Below are 26,670 nucleotides of genomic sequence, written 5' to 3' on the forward strand. Positions count from 1 at the left end.
TATTTGTACGTGGCCATTCAGTAAATATTCAATGGTGAACGTCACAGATAGCTGCCAGGCTATAAAATAAGAGATAACTGTTGGCTTTTCAAGACATCAGGGCAATTAGTAAGTGATCCCTACCCCCTCTCAACACACCCGAATGGAGAAAAGTTAGATTCAGCTAATTCCCTTTTGGTAATTATTTATTTATTTAGGCAGTTATGGGGCTGTGCCCTGTTGGCCTGTTGGGTGAGGAAACCCAGCCATGCAGGCGCCCTTGGCAAGGGGCTGAGACCCTCCAGGGTGGTGATGGGATAGAGAGCCCAGCTTGCTCTAGGAGTATTGACTTGACTTCATACTTTTCTTTTCACAAGGCCTGGTCTTGGAAAAATAGCCCCCAAACTCAAATGCCTTTCTATAATGAATGCTGCAGACTGGCCCCACCCAGAGAGTCTCCAGAAAGAGTTGGGGGCACACAGAAGTGAGCACAGACCTCCAGAAGGGTCCTTTCACAGCCCCTGCAACAATATAGAAACTGCTTCTTCCCGCTGTGTTGGGAGGAGCCGGAAGGTAAATCCGTGCCTGCGATGTGCCCATCTCCTTCGCTGAAGTCTTTCCTGAAGGACGCGGAAACTTCTGGTCCTTAGGTTGGTCTTTGAGGCTCCACGCAGGCGCACTGAGCCCTATAGTTTCCGAGTGACCCGGCTTATGCATCAACTGGCTATGTCCTTCCCATTATGACTCTCCAAACCCAACCGTTTATTTCTCCCATGAATTTGCCCTCAGAGTTGGTTTTATGTACATTTTCCTCGGATCGTCAATGCAGAGGAAGTAGGAGTGGGATCGGAGGAAGGAAGAAGGCCGGTCAGGACCACGGCTCCAGGGCGGCAGCAGAGGCTACAAGGAAGGTCTGTCTGCGCACGGGCATTACGTTAGACCTTCAGGCCTTCATGGAGCCTTGCCTATTTTAGAAAATAAGATTGAATATTCCCTAAACCTATCATGGGGAGCACCAATGCCGAGACAAAAGATCCTAAACAGGTGTGATGGCAGAGCTGGCATTTTGAATGGTGAGGGGTTCAAAGTTGGTTTTTTAGAAAAGCTGAGTTCACGGTCAGGAAACCTCAAGAAGCAGTCGTCTTCAGGGCGGGGATGTGGGGGTAGATCTTCAGGGTAGGGGCCAGTCATCTTTGGTGGCGGAATAGTTTTCTCATAGTCACCGTGAGGAGCAAGAATGTCCAAAGAGAAAAATGCCCAAGTGGGTCTCCTCACACATTCCAGAAAGATAGTCTGTTGACCCAGTGAGTGGCTTGGGGGATCTTCCATTTATCACCCAGATGGCAAATGGCAAGACCTACCGGGTTTGGTTCCACTGCACTTCAGTGGTAATAGATGCTGAAGGCATGCAGAATATAGAGCAGGGTGGTGAGGAAGGCGAAGAACTGGAGGAAGACAGGGAGCGTTAGAGAGGGTCCTGCTGGGCCCACCCTCAACCCTAATAGCTCCAGATCCCCACCCAGCCTTGCATTCCGTGCATGGCCTGAGAGCAGCAAGCACTGGGCAGCGGTTCCACCCTCTGGGATCCTCCCTCCTTGGGCATTGCTGGGGCTACATTTTCCAACTGTTCTAGCTCTGAATCTTCTCCAGCTGCAACCTGGGTTTCTTTATCTGTCCATAAACGCTATACTTCTCCTTCCCTGCCCTGGGACCTGTGTCATGCTGAGCCGACTCCCTGAGCCCATTTCCAGTATGAGCCTTTGTGCTCAGGCCACACCCACAGCTATGCTCACTGGCCCAGAACTCTGCTAGGAGCACCCATCTGTGAATGTCCCAGGTTCTCCTAAAGCTCTTACTGGCACACACTGATCTGCTAAAGCCACAAAGTTTAGTTAGAGGATCTTCATCCCCTCCAGCTATCAGTGACGGAAACCTGAGATCCCTTTCTTCCATCTGACTGTCCTGGCCAAAGCCAGCCTCAAAGTCTGCTGTCTGACTAGCTCTTGGTACACCCACACCTCCTTTGTCTCGGCCACCACCACCCCTCACTAGGGCTTCTCAGGTCCTCAGTTCATCTCCTGCCTACTCTGCCTCTTCTATTCTGTTCCAGCAGAAAAACATGACCATAATTAAAGTTGAACTTAAAATGATACAATGGCTCTCCTCAGGATGGAGGTCACTCCAGCCTAACTGTCCTTCTGTTCACTAGCCCTCTGTTCCTGTCCATCATCCATCCATGCACCATCCATCCATTCATCCACCCACCCATCCATCCATCCCTCCATCCATCCATCCATCCATCCACCCACCCACCCATCCATCCATCCATCATCCACCCACCTACCCATCCATCCATCCATCCATCATCCACCCATCCATCCCTCCATCCATCCATCCATCCACCCACCCACCCATCCATCCATCCATCATCCACCCACCTACCCATCCATCCATCCATCCATCATCCACCCATCCATCCCTCCATCCACCCACCCATCCATCCACCCATTCATCCACCCACCCATTCATCCACCCATCCATCCATCCATCCATCCATCATCCACCCACCTACCCCTCCATCCATCCATCTATCCACCCATCCATCCATCATCCATCCATCCATACATCATCTACCCACCTATCCATCCACCCATCAATCCATCCATCCACCCACCCACCCATCCACCCACCCATCCACCCACCCACCCATTCATCCACTCACCCATCCACCCACCCACCCATTCATCCACTCATCCATCCACCCACCCACCCATCCATCCACCCACCCATCCACCCATTCATCCACTCACCCATCCACCCACCCACCCATTCATCCACTCACCCATCCACCCACCCACCCATTCATCCACTCACCCATCCATCCACCCATTCATCCACTCATCCACCCATGCATCCATTCATCCATCCATCCACCCACCCATTCATCCACTCACCCATCCATCCATCCAAATAGCTTTAAGCACCTGCTGTGCTTCAAGACTAGCTATTGCTACAACAGTGAGCAAGACATGAAAAAGTTCTTGCCCTTAAGACATACCTGGTGACACGTGCCTTTAATGTCACAACCAGGTGACTAAGTCAGGAGAATGACAAATTTGAGCCCGGCTACATAAGTGAGACACTGTCACAAATGTGGAAATAAATAACACCTGCCTCATGGAGGTTACATTTTGCAGCAAGAAGCCAGATAAGCAGGTCCTCTACAAATAGTCCAGATGGGTATAAGGCCAGGAGAGTGTGAGGTAGAGAGGGCAAAGGGGGGGTGCTGGGTGAGGGTTGTGGAGAGGCCGGTGTTTGGGGAAAGGAGCTGCCTTGCTGATCTGAGATGTGAGCATCCCTGCCCAGATCGTGAGTGAGAGAGTCTGTGTGTCTGGGGACAGATCGGGAGCCAGCAGCAGTGGCAAGGCCATTAAAAGGCCATCTCTGGGACTAGGAGTTTAATGAAATCCAAGAGCCCTGACAGAGAGGAAAGGAACCAGGGAGGCTGGAAGGCAGCTGGGAAATGCTGTGGCCTTCCCAGAGCCCCACAGTGTCTGTCTGGTACCCCGTCCTTACTCTGGAGACAGTGCCCCCGAATACAGCCTCTGGCATGGTGTGGGAGCCTGTGGAAGCCAAAGGGTGACATGGGTCACGTTGTTTCACACTCAAAGTGGAGTCAGCTTCTTGTCACAAGTGGGTTTTATTTCACAGTAGAGAAAGGGATAGGTGGGCTCAGAAGCCTACCACTTGGGTGCCAGCGCCTGGGCATCAGGCTCTCTCCACAATTTGCTGTGCACACCTTGCCTTGGCTTCCATTACTTAGCAATGCCATTTCTGTGGATTTCTGTCATTGAAACAAAAGGACTCAGAATAGCTGACTGTGCACAGCAACCCAGGCTCCACAGCAAGGCTGCTGGACCTCTTAGCAGATGTCAGTAAGAAAGGAGAAATGTGGTTCCGTTTGTCTGGGGAAAGGACAAAACTCTGAAGACTGTGGGGATGAAGACTGAGTGGGACAAGCACAAGACAAGAGGTGGCCCTTGAAGTTTGGACGCATGCACACACATACATACACTGCCCCCTCCTCCAGTGTCCTGCAGCTTGACACAGTTGTCCAAAACACCCAAGAGAGCGTTGAACTGCACATAATAAACGCCCTCCAGGGGTGCGTGTCTGTGTCACTGCCCAGTACAGTGCAGCTACTCACCGAGGCTGCGGTATTGATGTAGTAGTGGTTTACGTTATTAGGTTCAGATATGATAGTGGCGTGTGCTTGCAGGACGGCGGCACTCATGTACAGGATGCCCGTGGTTCCATGGTACAGGCTGTCCTGGAAATGCAGAGGCCGGGGCCAATGTTACTCAAGTGAGCACCTTCCCTTTCTCTCTCCACAGCAGGGAAGAGGGGGACAGAGAAGCAAACCCCTCCCTACTGCCCTTTCTTTATAGTCTCTCTCTCTCTCTCTCTCTCTCTCTCTCTCTCTCTCTCTCTCTCTCTCTCTCTCTCTCTCTCCCTGCACCGTGTGTGTGTGTGTGTGTGTGTGTGTGTGTGTGTGTGTGTGTGTGTGCTGTATGCATGTGTGTGTATGGAAGCCAGAGGTCAACTTCAGGAGTCTTCCTCAATTTCTTTTCAAAACAGGGTCTCACTATGTAGCTCTGGTTGGGAACTCACTATGTAGACCAGGCTGGCCTTGAACTCACAGAGATCTGCCTCTGCCTCCCAAGTGCTGGGATTAAAGGCTTTAAAATTAATTTTTATTTATGTGTATGTGCCTGCTTGTCTGTATGAGTATCATACAGGCATACAGTGCTTGTGGGTGTTGGAAGAGGGCATTGGATCCTCTGTGGCCTCTGGAGCTGGAATTAGAACCAGTTGTCTGCTGTCTGGTGTGGGTGCTGGGAACTGAACCTAGTTCTGCAAGAGCAGCAAATGCTCTTAACTACTGAGCCACCTTCCCAACCAGCCCCTCAACATCTTGTTTTTTGAGACACATCTAGCTAGATCAGCTGCTGAGCAAATCCAAGAATCCTCCTGGCCTGGCCCTTCCACCCTTCACCTCCACCAAGTGCCGGCTTGGCTTTCATGGGTGCTAGGGATATGAACTCAGGTCCTCGTTTCTGTACAGCAAGCACTTTATGAGCTAAGCCATCTCCTCAGCCCTTCTTTGCAGTGTTTCTAATGGAATATCTATGCAGCATACAAGAGTGGATACATAAAATGTTGTAATAAATACAAGTGTAATAATACCAAAACCAGCTAAATGGTATCAAATGCTTATTCCATGCCCATCTCTGTGCTAAGCATTTTCCCATTGGACTTTGCCTGCTGTAAGGCAGGTCTGATCTTAAGGAAATGCAACCTCAAAATTAAGATGAGCGCCAAATGGGTACGCAAAGGTTTGAACCCATGCCTCATGAACTCCAAGCCATTGCTCGTAACTGTGGACACCATCCTGGGACAGACAGCTATGCTGAGCTATACTGACCTCAGAACAAGGCTGTTTTGCTTCTGGTTGTTGTGGGCTTGTTCCTTCCAAATAGGACTGTTATCTCCTCAGAAAGAGTGGACCATAACAAGCCCCAGCTGCAGGGGTGGCAATGGAGCAGGGCCTGACTGTGTGGACTGCTGCCTGTGTAGACCTGCCTTCCATAATACTCCAGAATGCTTCTGCAGTCTCTCTCTGCTGTATACTACTGAATATCTAATGAATCTTTTACTTCTGCCTTTTCCTGTCTTGGTGAATTCTTTTCCCACCCTTTTCCACGTTACACTACAGCTTGATGAAGACCCGCTCTGGGCTTGCCACTGTCTGGACAATACACTTCCGTATTGTTCTTCTGTAATGTTCGCAGTTGACGTCACAGGGCAGTGTTTATTATTCCCAACTTATAGACAAGGAAACTGAGACTCAGCTGATGCTGGGGCCAGGAGAGTCTGAATTCTGACTTTAGTTGTCTTTTTAAAAGTTCTTTTACATCTGTGTGTGTGTGTGTGTGTGTGTGTGTGTGTGTTTGTGTGTGTTTGTGTTTGTGTGTGTGTGTGTGTTTGTGTGTGTGTGTTTGTGTGTATGTGTGTGTGTGTGTTTGTGTGTGTGTGTTTGTGTGTATGTGTGTGTGTGTTTGTGTGTGTGTGTGTGTGTGTGTGTGTGTGTGTGTGTGTGTGTGTTGGGGAAGGGACACAGCACACGTGTGGAGGTCAGAGGATAACTTGTGGGAGTTGCTTCTCTCCTTCCACCATGTGAGTTCCAGGGATTGAACCCGGGTTGCCAGGCTTGGCAGCAGGCCCTTTCACTTGCTGAGCCAGCTCGCTAGCTCCTGCTTTTAGTTTTGATTCTCTGTTACTCTGTCAACACAACAGGAAGGTCCTGCAGTGATTAAAATGCTCACTAGCTCTTGAGGGAATGTGCATTGGTTGATCTGCATTTTGCATCCTCTAAGAAAGTGTAAGTCACACATGGCATGGTATGCCCTTGGAAGTCAGAAATTCTCCTGTCCCCAATGCCCACCTCACTGTGGGAACATGAGGTCACAGATGTGTCCCACTGCATGGGGCTTTATGTAGGTTGTAGAGATTCAAATGCCAGTTCTCATGCTTGCAATTTACCTGCCAATCCATATCCCCAGCCCAGAATTATTTTTTAAGAGACAGGGCCTTTCTATGTTGCCCAGACTGGCCTTGAACACCTAGGTTCAATATATCCTCCTGTCTCAGCCTCTAAGTTACTGGGAGACTATAGGTACATATGACCTTACAATATTTTTTAGTTTAAGTGTATGAGTGTTTTGCCTACATATGTATATGCTTACAGATATATATATATATGCATACATATATATAAGTATGCATGTGTGTGTGTGTGTGTGTGTGTGTGTGTGTGTGTGTGTATTTCTGTGTACCACATGCATGCAGTATCTATGGAGGCCAGAAAAAGGGTGTCATATTCCCCTAGACTTGGGGTTACAGATGGTTGTGAGTCTCCACGTGGATACTGGGAACTAAATCTGGGTCCTCTGCAAGAGCAACAAGTACTCTTTACTGCTAAACTATCCCTCCAGACAATATTCTTAACTTCAGGAAGGTGTGTACCATCCTAACAAGGAAGGCAGTGGAGGGAAATACAAGGAAAAATGTTTCCACTTTGGATTGGTAATCAACACACTAAAATCAGAAGCCTCGGTTTCCTGGGAATCTATTCCCAGTGGGGTCTCTAACCCCAGGTCTTTCATCCTCCCTCCCCGCTTGGAGAAACCCATCGTCCTTTCAAACGGGGACACCAGTCCAGGAGATGCCACCCCCTGGTTCTTACCAGGACCCTCCAGGACTCGAATCGTTTGTAAAACCCCAGCAAGTAGGACAGCAGGAACATCAGGGAGATGAGAAAGGAGGTGAGCGACACATACAGGACCCATCCCTGCAGCAGGGGCTCCGCTACGTGTGTGGCAGCCACCAGAGTCCAGACCAAGAACCCAAACACCTGGAAGAGAAAAGCACAGGGAGGGCTTCATTTGCATCTTAGCCAGTGTTCCGTGACCACAGCGACTCTGACAAAGAAAACATTTCATTGATGGGGCTCGATTACAGTTTCAGAGGTTCAGTCCATTGTCATCATGGCAGGGAGCATGGCGGCGTGCAGGCAGAGGTGGTGCTGGAGCTGAGCCTGCTACATCTTGCAGGCAAGAGGAAATCAACTGACACACTGGGCGGTAGCCTGGGTATATGAAACCTCAAAGCCTGCTCCCACAGTGACACACTTCCCACAGAAGGCGTGGTCCAGATTAAAGGTGTGCCCTCCAGCCTCAAGGTCTGGATTAAAGGCATGTGTCATCCAGCCTCCTCCAACAAGACCATACTTCCTCCAAGGCCACACCTCCTAATAGTGCCACTCCCTATGAGCGTATGGGGGCCAAATAATTCAAACTACCAGTTTGCTTGTGCGTGGTTGGGAGGGGGGGTCTCTTTGCAGAGCTTCTCTGGTTAAAACTCAGCTGAGGGTCAGAAAACAGACCAAGGAATTTGCTCTCAGCCCTGACAGCCAGAGAAAACCTACTCTCCCAAGTTGTTCCCTGATCTACACATGTGCACCATGGCATGTGTATGTGTGCACACAGAGGAAGCTGGCCTCTCTGAGTCAAGGTCAAATCTAATCCTGTAAAATTAAAGGCGTTGACCAGCCTTGCAAGAGGAGAGACCTCCAGTCAAGTTTAGTCACATCTTTGAGCCTAAGCCGTGTTGATAGGTAGTTTTTTAAGAGTATCTGAACAAGTTGTCAATATTTAAAACAGGACTTTTCACATGAAAAAAAAATTACACATTTTTTTCTTGAGAAATCCATGACTCGGTGACTCAGTGACGCAGACCAGAATGAGTTGTGACTGATCTTTTAAAAGGACCTAGAGGTGTGGTGATATATTGTGCATCAAATAAAGCTTGCCTGAGGATCAGAAGACAGAACCAGCCACTAGATTAAACATAGAGGCCAGACAGTGGTAGCACACACCTTTAATCCTAGCACTCGAGAGGCAGAGATCTGTCTGGATTTCTGTGAGTTCAAAGCCACCCTGGACTACATGAGATTGATTCAGTCTAGGAGAGAAACAGAGCCAGACAGTGGTGGCACACACCTTTAATCCCAGCACTTGAGATCTCACGTCTTTGCTACCAGTATTTGGGAAACACATAGGCCATTAATCCCATCACTAGGAAGGAAGTGAAAGGGCTGGGCGGAGAAAGGCATATAAGGTGTGAGGAGACAGGAACTAAGCCCTTTTGGCTGAGGACTCAGAGGCTTACAGTCAGAGGATTCGTGGAGACAGGATCTTGCCTAACATTTGGCCTGAGGATTCAGTAGTGGTGAGAGGTTTCTCTAGTGGCTTGTTCCTTTGTCTCTGATCTTTCAACATTTACCCCAATATCTGACTCCAGGTTTTTATTATAATACCATTTAGGATTTGTGCGACATAGAGGGACTGGAAAGATGGCAGTTTAAGAGCGCTGTCTACTCTTCCAGAAGACCCAGGCTGGAGTCCTAGCACTCACATGATGGCTCACTACTGGTCACTCCAGTTGCAGGGGATCTGACACCCTCTTCTGGACTCCTTGGACACCAGGAATGCATGTGACACACGGACACATGTGCAGGCAAAACACCCATATATATATAAATAAGAGGGCCTAAAGTTCTTAGTGTTGGAATTCCTGGCCACACCCCAGCGACGTGACCGCACATGTGCAGTCTAGTAGCCGGCCAAGATGTTTAGTCATTCCAGGGCTTTACGTCCTATGTAATCTGTGCGCTGCCTGATCAAATAATTTGAGCGCAGTGTGATCGTGTAATCTATGCGCATGCGTGGCGTAGCTACGTAAGCCCATATGCACATGTGCAGGGGGAGAGTCCATAAAAAGCGGGTCACAGACTCCTCGCCCCTCTTCTTCCTCTCCTTGCACGACCATTCCCATAGGCCTAAGCACATCATTCCTTAATAAACTCTCATTATAGCGGGCTTTGTTGTACCTCGTGGCTTTTCTCACTCGGTAAACAGCTCCACTTAATGAATGACACAGGGCCGCATAATAATAACTAACACTTAGCAAGCCTTGTCCTCTACCAACCCCATGTCACCCTGTGGCACATTCCTGTCAGCTGCTTCTTCCTGTGCCTCTCTTTGCCCACTGAGGGCTCTCCTGGCCCTGTGAGCAGTTGGCTCAGGGTCCTCAGGTCATAGTGGCTGATGTTCTGGGATCAATTGCCAGTGTAGTTCCAGCTTGATAGCCTCTAACTCTGTCCAGGCATTTGTTGTCCCCTTGTCAGGGACACTCACCCCATCTCCCTCTTCTTTCTGCAAGTGTTTCCTTTGCTCTAAGCTGGGCTCAGCCATGGTGGGGGGAGCCAGGGCCATGGTGGGGGAGCCAGGGCCGTGGTGGGGGAACCAGGGCCGTGGTGGGGGAGCCAAGGCTGTGGTGGGGGAGCCAGGGCTGTGGTGGATGATCCTGGGCTGTGGTGGAGGGGGCAGGGTTGGAGCTAAATGTTCAACAGATGGAAGGCTCACTTGAAAGCCTGGAGGGAGAGAGTCCACACAAGCACTACATGATTTTGTTGGTTTATCTCATTTTCTGAGTAGATCTCCTTCCAGGTGCCTCTTTGGTGGGCCACTGAAGGGCCCTTGGCTCTCCATCTCCTCACTTTCATTAAAATGGTGGCTCTTTTAAAAGAAATAATTGATGATGTCATGTTATGTTCTTTTTTTTTTTTTTTTTTTTTTTTAAGATTCAGCCAGGCTGCCTCTGTCCCTCTGTCCCTCTGTCCCTCTGTCCCTGTTGGAGCTGAAAAGGACTCCCCCAAGCCTTTCCTGCCATCAGAAGCTGCCATGGTCGTCGCCGCTGTGTGTACGTTATTTGTCCTCGTGAATTTAGTCACCACCGCTGCCTCTAAGGAGGGGCTGAGGCCTGGGGTCTCACAGGTAGTATGGAGTGGGGCCTGCACACAGGGAGGACATTTGTGTGGCTGTCCTCCAAACCAGACTTCATGCTGAGGGCGGGGGAGCTAGATGCTCCTAGAAAATGCCAGAGGTTGGTCACCTAGAGCCACAGTGAGAGCCTTGGTACAGTTAAAGGCCTCAGTGGGACTCTCAAGCCCGCAGAACCAGAGGGCCCATTTGGACCATCGTCCTCTGGTTTCCAGCCAAGGTTTGGGAATCCTTATTCCCACTATTCACTTTTACACCAGTCAAAGACCTCTGAGCACGGGGAATCTACTCAAATTACACGGAAATTTTCTTTAAATAGCCCTGCTGTAAAATTGTTATGCAGAGGAATGTTGTTTGGTTTATACTTCCACACCCCTCCGCTCTCTAACCAGCAGATGGGATCCGGGCCAGAGACCAGCTCCAGGTGAGTGAAAGCCCAGCGGTGTTTGGTGTCTCACCTCTACCCCAAGCAGTCTGGGTTGGGAACTTGATTTTCAACTTCTTTTTAAAAGCTCATATTTAACTTTACGGATCTCCTGGCTGCCTACACTGCTCTCCCATTTTGGCCCCCATTTTACCTTTCCAAGAGCAGGGCATATTTTTAGATGGTGTGGCCTGCCCACCCCCAACACATGGAAGGATATTATGCTACAGTTAGACATTCAGAGTAAGGGTACCTCAAATACAACCCTGGCAGGGTCTTTTTATTATGAAGAAAATGAGCATTTCTCATAGACATCCTTCCTAAAGGACTAAACTCAAAGGACCTTCTACAGTAGCGTGGTAGCTCATGCCTTTAATTCCAGCCCCCAGGAGGCAGAGACAAGTGGATTTCTTTGAGTGTGAGACCAGCCTGGTCTACATAGTAAGTTCCAGGAGGGCTAGAGCTGCATGGTAAGACCCTGCCTCAAAAAAAAAAAAAAAAAAAAAAAAAAGGAAAGAAAGAAAGAAGGAAAAGAAAAGAAATGTAGAATAGAGTTGAGCCAAAGGCTTGGTCATTTATCTTGGAGAATAACTCTATTGTTAGGTGCTGGTAAGATGGTTCAGGGGTTAAGAATGCACACTGCTCTTGCAGAGGACCTGAGTTCAGATAGACCATGTTGGGTAGCTCATACTTTTGTTACTCCAGGGCTAGAAGGATCTAACGCCTCTGGCCACTGTGGGTACTCATGAGTATGTACTTACCTATCTACCCATCTACACACACACATTGGGGGATGTCGAGGAATGGGTGAGGTAGAGGAAGCAAGCCTGGGCATGGTATCACTACATAGTAAGAAACCCCCAAGAGGGTCATGGGCTCAGACCAAATGTGGGGCCCTTTAAGGTTCTACTGGATACAGTAGCTGCAAGTATTAGCTTCAGTTAAATTGAAATGCAAGAATTCTAAGGAATACTTTTTTAAAATTTTTATTTTTTTATTTTTTTGTTCTGAGACAGGGTTTCTCTGTATAACAGCTCTGGCTGTCCTGCAACTCACTGTGTAGACCAGGCTGGCCTCAAACTCACAGAGATCCACCTGCCTCTGCCTCCCGAGTGCTGGGATTAAAGGCATGTGTCACCATGCCGGACTACAAAAGAATACTTACAAACAAACCACCAAACTTTTGGAACATCTTTGCTGTCTTTGAAAACAGCTTAATGAAGGAAAAGAATTCCAAATACAGCACAGTGGTAAAGAGCTTCTAATGTACATGGGGGTGGGGGGGCTGGGGTGCAGCTTGATGGTGGAGGTTTTGTCTGGCATCATCTATGCCGCGGGTTCGGTTCCCAATACCACAAAACAAAACAGAAGACAACAAAATCAAAACAGAAACCCAGAGAGGCTTGGCACCACCTTAGGGCAGGGCTCTGAGTCCCTGGGTTCCTGGAACTCTCTGTGCACTCTGAGACAGCTCGGCGGTCTGGGCTAGGCCCCGGAGGTGCTGCCTGAAGTGGCCAGGGAAGCTGCGTTGTTGGCAGCTCTCCAGATGATGATGCTGAAACCAAACCCTCTGCCAGTTTCGTGTGCTTCCACTCTGCCCCATTTGGATCTGCACATCACACATCTGGGTTGGAATCCCAGCTCTACCGGGGGTTAGATAACTCACCGGTGCCTCTGCGCCCGTCAAACAGAGGAGGAGGTCTCTCTGGTCCCTGCCGTGAGGACTCTTAGATAAAGTTAACTAGTCTCGCTTTGGCTTGTGGAGAGAGTCAGATAACCATTAGCTAAGGCAATAATAACCACTTGAAAGGGCACAAGAGGACAAGAGGAATGTTGCATGGGAAAGAACCAGAAGAGCAGGTGGCCTAGCTGGTCTTTTTGAGGGGTGGGAAGTTCACATCCAAGGGTGGGGATGGGAAATGAGAGACTGATACGCTGGATGAGTGCAGTATTATTTGGGGGGTAAAGACCTTTTTCACAGACTAGATGAAAACCTTTAAACACACACACACACACACACACACACACACACACACACACACACACACGCATGCACACACAATTTTTTTGCCTCCAAATTTAAGAGACTCATAGACACTCCCCCCCACCCCCCCACCAACCATGTCCATCTGTAACCTGTAAAGTCCACATTAATACCTGATTTTTGTTTTTTGCTTGGTTGTCATTTTTGTTTGGTTGGGTTTTTTTTTTTGAGACTGGTTCTCACTGTGTAGCCCTGGCTGTCCTGGAACTTACTATGTAGACCAGGCCAGCCTCCAACTCAAGAGATCCCCCTGCCTCTGCCGATGTGGGATTAGAGGCATATGCTACCACGCCTGGCAAATACCTGTGTTATTAGCCACTCTGCTATTTCAGAAATACTGATCAACACATTAATTTAAATTGCCCCATTCAGTAACGTCACTTTTCAAAATTGTCCTACACATGGATACACATTTTGTATGCTTGAACAAAATGAAGAATGAACAGGGTTGCTTGCTGCATCTTCGTTAGATACGGAAAAGATAGGAATTGACCCAAATGCTCATCCAGAGGACACCAATGAAATCAGCCATGCCTGCCAAAGCAGGACCCTCTGTGGCCATCAGAAAGAAGGAAAGGGTTTATCTCCTTCAGAAGGAAGGAAAGGGTTTATCTCCTTCAGAAAGAAGGAAAGGGTTTACCTCCTTCAGAAGGAAGGAAAGGGTTTACCTCCTTCAGAAAGAAGGAAAGGGTTTACCTCCAGAAATGGAACAAGACCTAGCAGACCGCAGCGTGCCCAGCAGGCTCAGGTTTATGTGCAACGAAAAGAAAAAGAACAGAGTATTTCTGCACAGAGACCCTGTCTCGGCTTTGGGGAGAACTGGTTGACCTGAGGACAGGCTTCCCTCCATCTCACCACAACCATCAGGGAACAGAGTTTTCAGTGTGGGACCGTGCTCATGTTTAAAATGATCCCAAACAAATAATACACATTTTTTTTTTTTTTTTTAAGAACAAGAAGAAAGTAACTGTTTGGGCGGTGGTGGTGCACGCCTTTAATCCCAGCACTCGGGAGGCAGAGCCAGGCAGATCTCTGTGAGTTCGAGGCCAGCCTGGTCTACAGAGCAAGATCCAGGACAGGCACCAAAGCTACACAGAGAAACCTTGTCTTGAAAAATCAAAAGAAGAAGAAGAAGAGGAGGAGGAGGAGGAGGAGGAGGAAGAGGAGGAGGAGGAGGAGGAGGAGGAGGAGGAGGAGGAGGAGGAGGAGGAGGAAAGTAACTGGGCTGCATGAGAGAGGGTCCTAAAGCATCCTGGTTAAGACCTGCCTTCCCAGGTGATACAGCAGGAGTGAGTGCTGTTGACTGAGGAGGGCCTGCTCCACTCTCCCTAGAGATTCAGAGAAAGACTACCTGAGTGATGGCCCAGGAGGGGCCCAGGAGGTGGCGGGGATATGCAGGTGTCAGATCTGCACGGTGGGGCTCCAGGCCAGGGTGGCTTCAGTGTGGAACAGACAAAGAGCTGCAGATGGGAGGCAACACAGAAGGTGACAGGTTTCTCTGCATAGCTGGGTGGCACTTCAGCAGGGCAGGTCACACTCCCTGCCGATACTACATTCCTTTCTTTCCTACCTGTCTTTGTTTTCACGACAGATTCCTCCCTTACTTGGTTCTTGGGTGACAACAGAATGTACCATGAATTCCCATGAACTGAGAGGGAAAAGTCAAATCGAATGATGGGTGAGGCTCGTAAAATAGGGCTCCCATGACTACTGACAGCGTGGGAGGACTGGGTCCCTTAGAGGACTCATTCAGGCAAGGTCCACGGTGGGAACCCCGATGCCCTGAGGCTGCCTGGGACACTGTGTTGCTTCAAGGTAAAGAAAACTATTGTCCCTTGAGTTCAGGCTGATGAAAGCCAGAGTCTTTGAGATGTTGTACACCTTTCCTCTTTTTAAAAATGGTACTAAGTCATGTTGGATTCTCAGCCTTTGGGCCAAGATAAAGTGTGAAAATCATACTAAAATACACAGAATTACCATATTAACCATCTTGTAGGCATGTAGTTTAGTGGCATTACACACATGAAGACTTTATGGAACCATTGCCACGGTCCAGCTCCTGATCACAAGACAGAAGCTAACCTCCTGCTTCCTCCTTGTCCAGCCCCAGCACCCTTCACTCTCTCTTCTCCGTGCACCTGACCACTCCAGGTCCCTTAGATAAAAGAAGTCACACAGACTTTCTCTTCTGGGACTGGCTGGTTTCGTTCAGCATATTTCTTTCAGGCTCTGTGTTTAGCATGTGTCAGAATTTCCCTTTGTTTAAGGCAAACTAATGTTCCATTGCCTAATACAGTCCTTGCCTTAGAACGGTTCGAGGCTTATCATTCTTGGCTTCACCACATGCATACACGACAAGCATCTGGTAGAAGCTTTCGAGTTTTGCCTAGTGTTCTGTGACAAGGTGGGTCCTCTGTCCTTTCCTCAGGCAGCAAAGTGAGCCAAGGCTCCCAGATGGCCGGGAACTCATGGGTGGAAACCAGGGACACTCTACAGTGGACCTGTGCGCTGTTAAGTTAAAATGTGCGGAAGGTGACGTATACTCAGTGCGTTTTCAACTTAAGATAGTTTGAGCTTACATGGTACTCATTGGTACAAAACTCCCTCGTAAGCCAAGAGGCATCGTATTGCTCTTTGCTTATCCTCTCATCTGTGTGGGTCGCTTCCACCTCTTGGCTATTGGGAATAATACCACTACACACACAAGGGTAAGCAACTATTCCTTCAGTGGAAGAATGAGACGCCTCTGAGCCTGCCTGGGCTCTGTTTAGTTCTCGTCAGGTAGTGCCCTTGCAAAAGGCCTGAAGAATGGCGATCCATCAAGCAGGCATTCCTGTTGCTGTGGACATTGCTTGAGGGTTTGTGACATCCAATCAAAATGCCTCGACTCCAGGGAGATTTTAATGAAAGCAAACAGCAGGAATTACCATGGAACAATGAGATTTTAAGTTGATTGTAAACCAGCGTGAACAGTAGAGGAATTTTTCATCATGTTTTGTTCCTTCCCTGACACAATTTTAGTGAATACTTCTTTTCCAGTGCTGGAGAAGGAACCCAGGGCTTTGTGTGTGTCAGGCAGTACTCTATTACTGAACTGTGTACCCAGCCCATGCCCCATTAAACAGACTTATTTTTAATTATGCATATGTGTGTGGGGTGGTGGTGGGCGTAATGTACACCTGTGAGTTCAGTACCTGATGAGTCCAAAAGAAGATGTCAAATGCCCTGGGGCTGGAGTTATAGCAGTTGTGAGCTGCCCAGTGTGTGTCCTGGGAATAGAACTCTTGCTCTCTGCAGGAGCAACCCAACTCTTACGTTCTGTGCCATCTCTTCAGATCCCTGATTGCAGTGACCTCCTAGCCAGGGAGGAGCATCACAAGCAATGCCAGACTCCCCAGCTTTCAGCAGTACCCTCTCTACGGTGGTTTCCTAACCTCCTCCCTCCCTCCTTCCCTTCCTTCCTTCCTTCTTTTATTTTTTGGTTTTTCGAGACAAGGTTTCTCTGTGTAGCCCTGACTGTTCTGGAACTTGCACTGTAGAACAGGCTGGCCTCGAACTCAGAGATCTGCTTGCCTCTGCCTCCTGAGTGCTGGGATTAAAAGCGTGTGCCACCACGTCCAGCTCTACTGGAGCTTTCAAATGTGGACCCATTTGAAGGTTATGACTTCATGTTAGTGGTTCACTGACCAACATGAAGACATCAAATAGACCTGAGTGGAAAGTATAGGAGTACAAATGTCCAAGGAAAAGGAAATACTGTTTCCTGAGTCTTTTGTTTCAACACACACACACACACACACACACACACACACACACACACCAACACACCAGTTGCCGTGGAAATATATCTCTTTCTGTGAAGCACAGTCAGTTGTGCCTCCCTGACACCAGAGGCTTTTGTAGTGTCCTGCCCTAGCTGGCCTCCCTGGATGGCTCTCCCTCCCAGCAGTAACTCTGGGTCAGGACCTCAAGGCCCATGGCATGAGGATGGAGGAGCGGGTCAGAGGATGAGAAATGCTGGGACCTGGATGATAAATGGGAGCCACCCACAGGGTGGTAAAGGGAACCACAGCTGAGATAAAGCCAGAGCAACGGGAGGGGCCCTCGAGTATGTCCTTTCTACGAGTGTCATGGAATTCGATGGCTTCTTGGAGGAAGCCCAGCCAAGATATAAACGTGAAGAGTTACATCCTGCAACAAACAGGCAAGGAGAGTGCAGGAGTCATGTCTAAAGCTCCATCAGAGCATAGGAAGCCTGGGGATTTTATTCAGGGGACTTACATATATTTATGTGCGGTGGGTCCATTTCTGAGCATGCTCAAGTTAAGGTCATAATTTAAAAAGAAAAGAATAGACATATTATGGTTGGGGGTGGCATTTTGCTCAGAATCTCAGAACACGTAAACAAAGATTAAAGTGATGGACAGGAAAGCCTCTGAGCATGCTCGGTGAATACCAAAAAGTTTTAGCTGAAAAATGAGCAGTATTTTGAAGATGCATTTACAGAGGTACCTGACTTGCTTAGTCACTAACACAAGGACTGCCCTCAATGCAGACTCCCACTAGGAATGACCCCTGGTGGAGGCAGAGACCCACCGGCAGCACTGGCCTTATCCAGAGGCGTTGGGTGTTCCTGGGCAGGCTCTGCTCACCACGGGTCTCTGTGGGTAGCTGAGACATGAGTTCCCACAAGGTGCTGTGTATAGCCTAACATGCTGGTTTGGCCGCTTTCTGAAGCTTGTGGTCACACAGCCTTACTTCCTTTTCTTGGGAGGAAACAGCTCTGAGAGGCCAAGGAACTTCCCCAAGGACCTCCATCGGGACCCCCAAACAGCAATCATTGTATGGCACGTCCATGCTCAATAAATACACACAGGACTCTTACAAATTCTGAGTCATTCTGCCCTGACTCATGGCGAGAGCATTTTTCTCTTTGTGGCTTTAAGGTTAGCAGGAAATTGCTTGCCCAGCCTGCCCAGGCCTCCTGTGAAGCCATTTCTTATTCTGGACTCTCCAGATAGTGTGGGCTGGAGCCCCATGGGCCACTGCTGCTTACAGAACAGTCACATAGGGTCTCCTAAGTGCTCTTCAGACCTGGCTGAAAGCCCAGGAAACCTGGAGCAAACGGACCAGCACTTCCTCCCTGCTCTGGGGGCTTCCTGCTCCAGGACCACACCCTCCCATTCAGACCCAGGACTGACCCGAGTTTTATTGATGAAACTGCACAGATTTACAATGTAACATAAAATAGAATGATAAAAACATTCTTATCTACCCAGAGGCTAAAGGCACTTTCTTTCGTGATTCTTCATAATAAATTAAAAATAAAACACTAGGTGCTAAAGAGGCTTGCTTTTCATTTTTCTTCTCCATTGGTGGATTTTAGGAAGTTAAACTTGCCCCTCCTTTAGGGCTGTGCTACCCCCAGGCTTCACCACCCCCAGGCTTCACACCTACGCTCTAGGACTAATTTTACTGCAAGCTCTTAGTGAGTTCTTAGGAACCCCCTGGCTGTGCTCTAGACATCCACAGTATCCGGGAACCCAGGTATGGGTTCATGACAGTCACTCCTCTCTTTCACTCCATCAGGCACTGCCCCCCGCAGTGCTCCCACTGATGCACCCCCCCCCAAGACCACCTCAGCTCAGCTGTGACCAGTCCTTAGCGGGCAGGGTCCAGACTGATGTCACCTCCTCCAGGAAGCCACCCGATCACGCCTCAGCACCCCTCTTCTGCTGCTACCTCTACTTTGTCTCTCTCTTTTGCTTGCTGTCAGGGCCCTGAGTTTCTGAGGCAGGAGTGGGCCCTGAGACCTTCATGTCCCCAGCATCAGGCGCAAAGCTCAGCATCAAGCGATCCAGAGCAGAGATGACCACCTAGAGAAAGACAGGTCCCTGGGCATGCTAGCCGGGCAGCACCACCTGATACCTTCTGGGCCTGCCACTGTGGCCCAGCTGTGAGCTGGTACTTTTCCCAGGAGCCTCGATCAGCTGATGGAGAGAGAAGCTCATTTACCTCATTGTCACCCACTCTCTGCTCTGTTCCTTCCCAGATCCCTGAGATTCTCTGTTTGGATTTTTCTTCCCCAACTGCTTCTTCCTTGTCCATTTCCCACATCCTTCCCCATCCTAGGCTGACCCAAAGCCCTGACGTGAAAGTGTGCTATTAAAGATGACAGCGTTTAAATGAATCACTTGGGCAGAGAGGGCATCTAGACGGGCAGGGAGGGGTTGAGGGCTATAAGCCCTGCAGAGGCAGAATTAAAAGGGAAAGCTCAGAAAACCTACCCACAGCAGGAATTTAGATGGACTTGTCTAAAACACATCAGAACACTCTAGGGCAGGGGTTCTCAACCTTCCTAATGCTGCAACTCTTTAATCCAGTTCTTCGTGTTGTGATGACCCCCAACCATAACATTATTTCTGTTGTTACTTTGTAACTGTAATTTTGCTACTGTCATGCACGAATTGCAACATAAATATCTGTGTTTTCTGATGGTCTTAGTGGCTGTTATGATTCCCCCACCGATTGAGAACCACTGCTCTGGACTCTAGACCTCTGGATGGGAAGCCCCTTGAAGCTCCACTCTGGGTATTTTATAGGTGCTGCTGTGGCCAGGCAGTGGGAATCTGGACTCCAGATGGAGAAGGCCCAAGGTGGTGCAGCTTCAAGGTTGGCTGGCAGGGATGGAGGATGGAAAGGAAGCCTGCGAGAGGTGGTGACCAGAGTGCATCTAGGGGCAAAGGCCAAAGATCTCGGACTCCTCCTTGATCTGACCTGCTTCCTCCTTTCACCCGGGACAACTCTCAAGAAACTATCCTGACTCTCTCAGCTCTGCTGTGATTGAGGGAAAAGTCATGTGGTGGAATGAACTGAGTGCCCAGGCTAACCCTTCTTAGTTTCTTTGTGTAGCCTTGACTGCCCTGGAATTCACTCTGTAGACCAGGCTGGCCTCGAACTCACAGAGATCCACCTGCCTCTGCCTCCTGAGTGCTGGGATTAAAGGTGTGCGCCACCACTGCCCAGCTAAGGTTGTTTTCAAGCAGTACTTTCAAATAAGAAATCTAGATTCTCCACTACACTGAGCAAAACCCTCTGCTCTTGGTCCCAGGTTGTTTCCTCCAAGCCGGATATTTGCACGAAATCACTCTAACCAGCTAGCCTTCCAGAACTGTCTGTCCATGGCTGTCTGTCTTGTTTGTACTGAGACAAACCACGTATGTAGAGAAAGTTGCTGATGGTTTAGCTGGATCGTGTGGCCAGAACAGACCTAGAAGTTTCCAAAAGGTAGGGAGGGGGGTGGGATGCAAGCTGAACAGGCAGTTTCCTAGTGTGTCTCTTGTGTCCTGCTCCTTCATCTTCCTTGGGGCACAGACTTCCTGTGGCGTTCTTGCCAGGTTCTGGTGGGGGAGCTAGAGAGAGACTGGTGAGTGGGCTCTTTCCGTAGCCTTTTCCAGTCTTTCTCTCCAGGAGCAGCTGGCTTCACCCCTGGGACCCTGTGGGCCCTGTCTGGGTGAACATTGCTTCACAAGAGCCCCTCTGGACAGCGATCTGAACATCACAAGCCAAGGGCTCCTTTCAGAGTTTAAGTACCAGCCACTACTTCCCCTTTGTTCCCCTTATCTGGAGGTGGGCAGTGGTCTCTTCCTGTGTTTACTACTCTCTGTCTTAACCTTTGGGATGCTCTTGTCTTGGTGTGTGTGTGTGTGTGTGTGTGTGTGTGTGTGTGTGTGTGTGTGTGATGTATGCATGTATGTTTGTATGTGTGGTGTGTATGTGTGCACATACAAGATCTTGTGTGTGCCCATTTGGAAGCCAGATGTTTAGCACTGGGACGTCTTCTTCAATGGCTTCTTAGCTTTTTTGAGATAGAGTCTCACCCTGATCCTGCAGCCCGCTGCTCTGGTTACACTAGCTGGCCAAGTGAGCCCCGAGATCCACACATCTGCTCCTCAGTGCAGGGGATACAGCTACCGCTCCTCTCGGTTTTTACCTGAGTGCTGAGGATCTGAACTCAGGTCTTCATGCTTTCACAATGACCGCTCTGCCCCAGTCTCCCTTCTGGTTTTTAGGCAGCATAGAACAGAGCCTGGAGCTGAAGCAGAGGTCACAGGAGAAGTGACTTCGTCAGTCTGTGAGGAACAGACTTCATGTTAGCTGCTCGCACGAACCAGGGCCATTGGAAGGTGAGCAGGGGGCAGCTAGGGACAAAAAACCCAACTCCTAAGGGAAGCCCCTAATTTCTCCTTGCAGATCACCCGGTTACTGTCAGTCTTGGCAGGGTTGGCTCTAGCTGGGCTCTGTGCAGTTTTAAACAAACTCTTAAATATGGCAAAATAGGGGGGAAAAAAAGCAAGCAGATTGGATTCGAGGTGCAACCGGGAATTTGGGGTAACACATAAAGATGGGGTGAGGTGGGAATGAACTTCTTGGGGCATCTCAGTGTTTCCTCCTGGCCAATGTGGAGATGAGAAGTGCTCAGGGAGGGGAGCATCCAGCATCAAACAGCGGACTCAGGCCTCCTCCCCTTTTAACTAGCTGGCTCTCTAAGAATTTCCTCACCCTCTGCTTTTTAATTAGGCAAAAATCTAATTAAAGAGTAAACTAATGAGAAGGGTAAAGTTCAGATGACTTCCTCAGACTCTCATTCATAAAGCATTCCCCAGAGACAGCCACTGGGGTGAACTCTCGGCTTCCACCTTTCAGCTTGCCAAATAGCTCAGGAGTCAACTGATACCACCCAGGCCAGGATGCCATGGGCCCTCTGCTCTCACAGATGCTGGCTCTGCACAGAGAGGTAGGGCTGGCTGCCATGCTCACCCCAGGCTCAATCCCAGTGTAGGAGGAATCCAGTGCCCACACTCTGCATGGGGTGGGAAAATAAGTGGAGGTCTGTTCTCACCTTAAAACCCTCTGAGTTCCTCACCCTCCCAGGTCGTTTTCTTTCTTTCTTGTTTCTTTTCTTTTGTCTTTTCTGGTTTTTTTTTTTCTTTTTTCTTTTCTCGAGACAGTATTTCTTTGTGTAGCCTTAGCTGTCCTGGAACTCACTCTGTAGACCAGGCTGGCCTCAAACTCATAGAGATCCACCTGCCTCTGCATCCAGAGTGCTTCGATTAAAGGTGTGTGCCACTACGGTGCAGCTAAGGTTGTTTTCAAGTAGCACTTTCAAATGAGAAATCTAGATTCTCCACTACACTGAACAAAACCTCAGTTATGTTAATGGTTCACACCATGCTAGTGAAGAAGAAAAAAATGCAAAACAAACAGCAAAACATTTTCCAGCCACCCTGGAAAACAATTTGTTCCTCTCTTAATAACAACAAAACAGACACCTGCTCTTCTAGCTAGCAAGCTACACTTAGGCCTTTCCCCCAAGAGAAGTGAACATGTACTCCAACAAAAGCCCGACGTGAATGCCAACAGCACCTCTGTTTAGCTCTATTTGAAACTGCCAAGAACTGGAAACAGTCAGTAAAGGTGGGTTAGAGTATCCTTATCGTGGAATATTACTCAGCACTAAAAAGGAACAAACTGTGAATACAGACAACTCAGGTGGACATCAAGGACATTAGGCTTCACGGAACGAGTGAGTCTCAAAAGGTCTTATACTGTTCCTTTATTTATATAACTCATTTATTTATTTATATAACATTTATTTATATAACTTTCTTGAACCAAAAAATTACCTTGTGGAAATGCTTATTTCTAACAAACTGTTTGGAATAGTGAGAAGTAACGTGGGATGAGTTGAGGGACCCTAGAGAGTAGCAAAAGGGGGCTTTTTGGTGTGATGAGATAGTCCTGAATCTTGGTTGCTCTTAGACAAATCTACATGGGTAAGCTGGAGATCTGTCTTGCCAACCTCAATTTCCCAGTTTTAAAACAATTCTAGTTAGGAAAGACATGGCCACCAGGGAGCTGCAGGAATGCAAGTTCCTATGGAACCATCAGTGTCACAGGATTAAAAGTTTTAAAGTGTGAATTTTAATGCTGAAGATTGGGAAATAAAGCATCGTAGGCAAAGGTCACTAGAGTGGGCCTCTGGGAGCCTGAGCTACCCTAGCCTGTCATCTTCAAGAGCCATAAAGAGCCAGAGGCGGTACCTCTTTGACAGCCAGGATGTCTCATGGCCAGAAGGGAAGACCCCAGCTTGTCCCATTTGATCTGCCCACTGGCTCCATGTGGTACTGCACAGACAGTGACTGGTGGTTGAGGGGGAGGGGGTCACTGCAGACACCACTGTGCAATGTCACCCGAACTACCCCACTGTGGAATCACTACACCCTAGTTCCCAGATACTGTTTTCTGTGCTCTGCAACCGTGTCCTGGCCTCCCCGATTCCTAATCCATTCTATTGTCTCAGACCAGAAAGCAAAAAGAAAAAGAGAATAAGATATGAGATAGATCATTGAATCTACTCTGAGAAAAAAGATAAAGAAATAATAGGATAAATAGGTAGATCACTGAATCTACACTGAAGAAAAAGGGAAAGATAGAAAAATGACAAAAGGTAGACTACTGAATATATTATGGAAAGAAAAAAGAGAGAATATGGATATGGGAAATCCATAGATTTCCAGAAGTGTCAGGAGTCCCTGGAGGCATGGTGCTTCAATGGATAGCAAAGGGAGAATACACCAGACTGCCTGAGCCAAGGAAGGGCCTGAGCCAAACTGGTTCAGCACACATACACATCTTCCCAGCTTCTGTTCATGGAATCAAAGCTTGATCCTCCCCTCCACCTCATCCCTTCCTTCCCCATCTTCCATCCAGGCACATATTCTGTAGTACTTGCTCATGGCAGGTGCAAGCAGTATGTGCAGGATGATGTACTCAACACACACACACACACACACACACACACACACACACACAAGCCGCATGTGCTCCATCTGTGAACTTGTGAACATGTACATACATACAAGTTTCACCCATTTCTGTATTTTCCAAGTTTTCAACAATGAATAAGGATGACTTGCAAATTAAAAAATAGAGCTACAGACAAGGTGAACTAGAAGGGCACTGTCCATAACGGACTAGTACTTTCTTTAGAACACCACGGCGAAGACTGAGGGGCTGCCCCAGATTGAGGGGGGAAAGAACAGCCAAGCACAGTGAGGAGTTTTCACCTGGGTCCTGGACCAGAGCAAGGACCTTAGTGGGAGATGAGCAGATATGACAACAGTGGTCCACAGCAGAGGGCTAACGTTAACTTCCCACAACAGTGGTCCACAGCAGAGTGCTAACGTTAACTTTCCGGCTTGGGGAACCCTGTGGTGTTCAGAGTGAAACAGACTTCTGTACTGTGTCCTTTAGGAGAAATCTAAAATTATTTAAAAACAAGTCAAGAAAATCAAGCCAGTGACAATGTCCTCATTCCCTCAAAGTCCCAGGACACCATGATAGTACTCTTCTAAGAATCCATCTGCAGGACGAGGACAGGTGGGGACATCTGCCAACCCTCTAGTACCAGTTCTCTGCCTGGCTGCTTTCCTGCCTTCTGCCAGTGGCAACAACTCCCAGTGACAGGCTCGGGCCCCTCCCTGACCTGGGACAGACCGTCTCTTCTTGCTGGTGCTGCGTTTAAACGGCACAGAAAACACTCCCAAGCCTCTCTCCAGCCCCCTGGAGGTAGCCACCCTTCCCACAATGATTTGCGTGACTGACAGCATATGCTCAATAAAAAGTGTCAGCCTCCATCCTGTCATCCGTGTGGCTGTTCCAAAGTGAGGGCCACACCCAGGGCCTGGCCCACGGAGCTCAGGATGTGATCAGCCTGGCAGAATGCCCACATTTGTGAGGGATTGGGGCTGGAAGAAACCTACCTCTTAGGCGGGGTCTCTGCCAAAGCCGCCCACCTATGGGACCCGGCCAGCCTGGCTTCCCTTTCTTGATTGGCAAGAATGGCTGTCGTTTAACCAATTTGCCTAAAGTTCAATCGTTCCCAACCTTCCAGCAGACCAGGAGAATGGGAAAGGTTGGTCCCTGGCGCCCATTTTATGTAAGTCATCCTACTGAGTCCTCCTCCCGGCCCAGAGGCAGCTCTGTGAAATTCAGCTAGGAAGAAAAATTCACCCACAAACTAGATTATCACAGGAAGCTTCGGGGAAGGTGGACGAGCAGGAGCGGAGTTTCCTACTGAACGCATTGCTGAGACCAGGCAGGGGATAACGCCCATTTCTGCTATGCGGTGCCCCAGAGTCGGGCAGTGACAAGTTCTCCGGGATAACCTGGGCGGTTCAGGAGATTGTTTTATGGACGATGCTGTCATGAACTCCCTCCTGTGCGGAGCGCACATAAACCAAAGTTCAAAGTCAGCTGATGTGATTTGAGAAAATACTGGGAGACCTTCTTTCCGGAGGCCCACGAGAGAGTCCCCTGGTTCTCTGAACTTTAGGAACGTACGAACAGCTAGCGGGGAAAGAAACCGTGTACTAGACTATTCCGAGGGGTCTGGGTAGTCTAGAAGGTGGCTGCGCCCCTCCAACAAACAAGTGGCCTGGGGGTGGTTCCTCATCCGTTGGGAAGGAGGAGAATTCGCTCTAGAGGGACGCAGTCTGGGGTCAGGTGAGCGGCAGGGAAAGTGGGCGAGCAGCCTTTCCCCATCCCCGGAGGGGGTGGAGGTCGGGCGCACGGGAGAGGTGCCCAGCCCGCTCCGCCCCTCCCTCCCCGCAGGTAGCGGCGGCCGGCCGCACTCACCAGCTCCGGTAGGAAGAAGGCAAAGGGGATGGTGAGGAGCACGGCAACGACCCCCGAGGGCACGTCGGGCGGGGCGTAGCTGGTGGCCGGTGGTGTGTCCCGGGAAGCCATGCTGTCACCTCTGCCGGCACCCTTGCTCCGCGGCACTCGCCCGCGCCCGCAGCTGTTCAAGTATCACCTCCCGCCCGACAGACACACCCATCGGACGAGGGACGGACGTCGCCTGGGAGGGGAAAAAAGAAAGGTTCCAGAAGAGCTGGTCCTTCTGCGCTCTGAGGCCAGCCACCCGGGAGAGGGGACAGGACCGGCTTCGCGGAGGCTCTTTTCTAGACTTTCCCTCGGAAGGAACTTTTGAATCCTGGAACAAAGGACTCCAGGAGATAGGAGTGACAGCCATACGCTCAGAGTAAAAGCAGGTTTTTTTTTTTTCTTTGTTGTTGGTATGCTAAGATAAAGACCACTTCTTGAGGACCTACTATGTGTAGCCATCAACAGACACCTCTGGAGCTCAGGTAGTCCACCACGTGGCTCTGTTATACTTGTCCAAGAAGGGGGACTGGATACCGAAGAGGTACAGTCAAGGTCACAGAGTGGTCATGCAGATTGCCTTTCTTCCCATCGAGGCGACTCTGGGATTCTAACTGAGGGATTGGAGCAGCCAGGCTTTTCCCCTCCCCTCCTCAGGGACTTGGTGTTGCCCCACTTGAATCCCTCTTTGGGGTTCTCCTCTTGCTGTCTTCCTAGTCCAGCTAGGACCCAGGGTTGGGGCCAGGCAGTTCCTTCCCTAATAGAGCCCGGGGCTGACGGCGTTGCTCTGCTTCCACACACAAAGGTGTTCCTTTCACACCCAAACCAGGTCTGGAGACTGGGCCACTTTCTTCTTTACCTTCCAACCCACTGACCTTCATTTTTCCACAGCTCTGAGGGAAAGCTTGGCGCCCCAAAGTCTTCTTCCTTTCCTCCCTGGCTCCAGCAGGCCAGCTGGAAAGCCTCCCCGGGCAGAGGAGAGGATGCACGGGAGAGGAGACGGGATGTCCTGCACAAGAGGCCTGTGTCTTGTT

At 49.3% G+C, this 26,670-nt stretch overlaps 1 protein-coding gene across 1 annotated transcript; it reads right to left on the reverse strand.

The window, feature by feature from the left end:
- On the reverse strand, positions 1 to 26,670 carry Mall (mal, T cell differentiation protein like). Its single transcript, XM_059259567.1, has 5 exons — positions 26,512 to 26,670; positions 25,610 to 25,832; positions 7,286 to 7,453; positions 4,187 to 4,309; positions 1 to 1,424 (listed from the first exon to the last, which is right to left on the reverse strand). The coding sequence occupies exons 2-5, from the start codon at positions 25,718 to 25,720 to the stop codon at positions 1,362 to 1,364; spliced, it is 465 nt and encodes a 154-aa protein (XP_059115550.1). The 5' UTR covers positions 25,721 to 25,832; positions 26,512 to 26,670; the 3' UTR covers positions 1 to 1,361.

This window comes from Peromyscus eremicus, chromosome 4, assembly GCF_949786415.1.
Source record: "Peromyscus eremicus chromosome 4, PerEre_H2_v1, whole genome shotgun sequence".
Classification (NCBI taxonomy): domain Eukaryota; kingdom Metazoa; phylum Chordata; class Mammalia; order Rodentia; family Cricetidae; genus Peromyscus; species Peromyscus eremicus.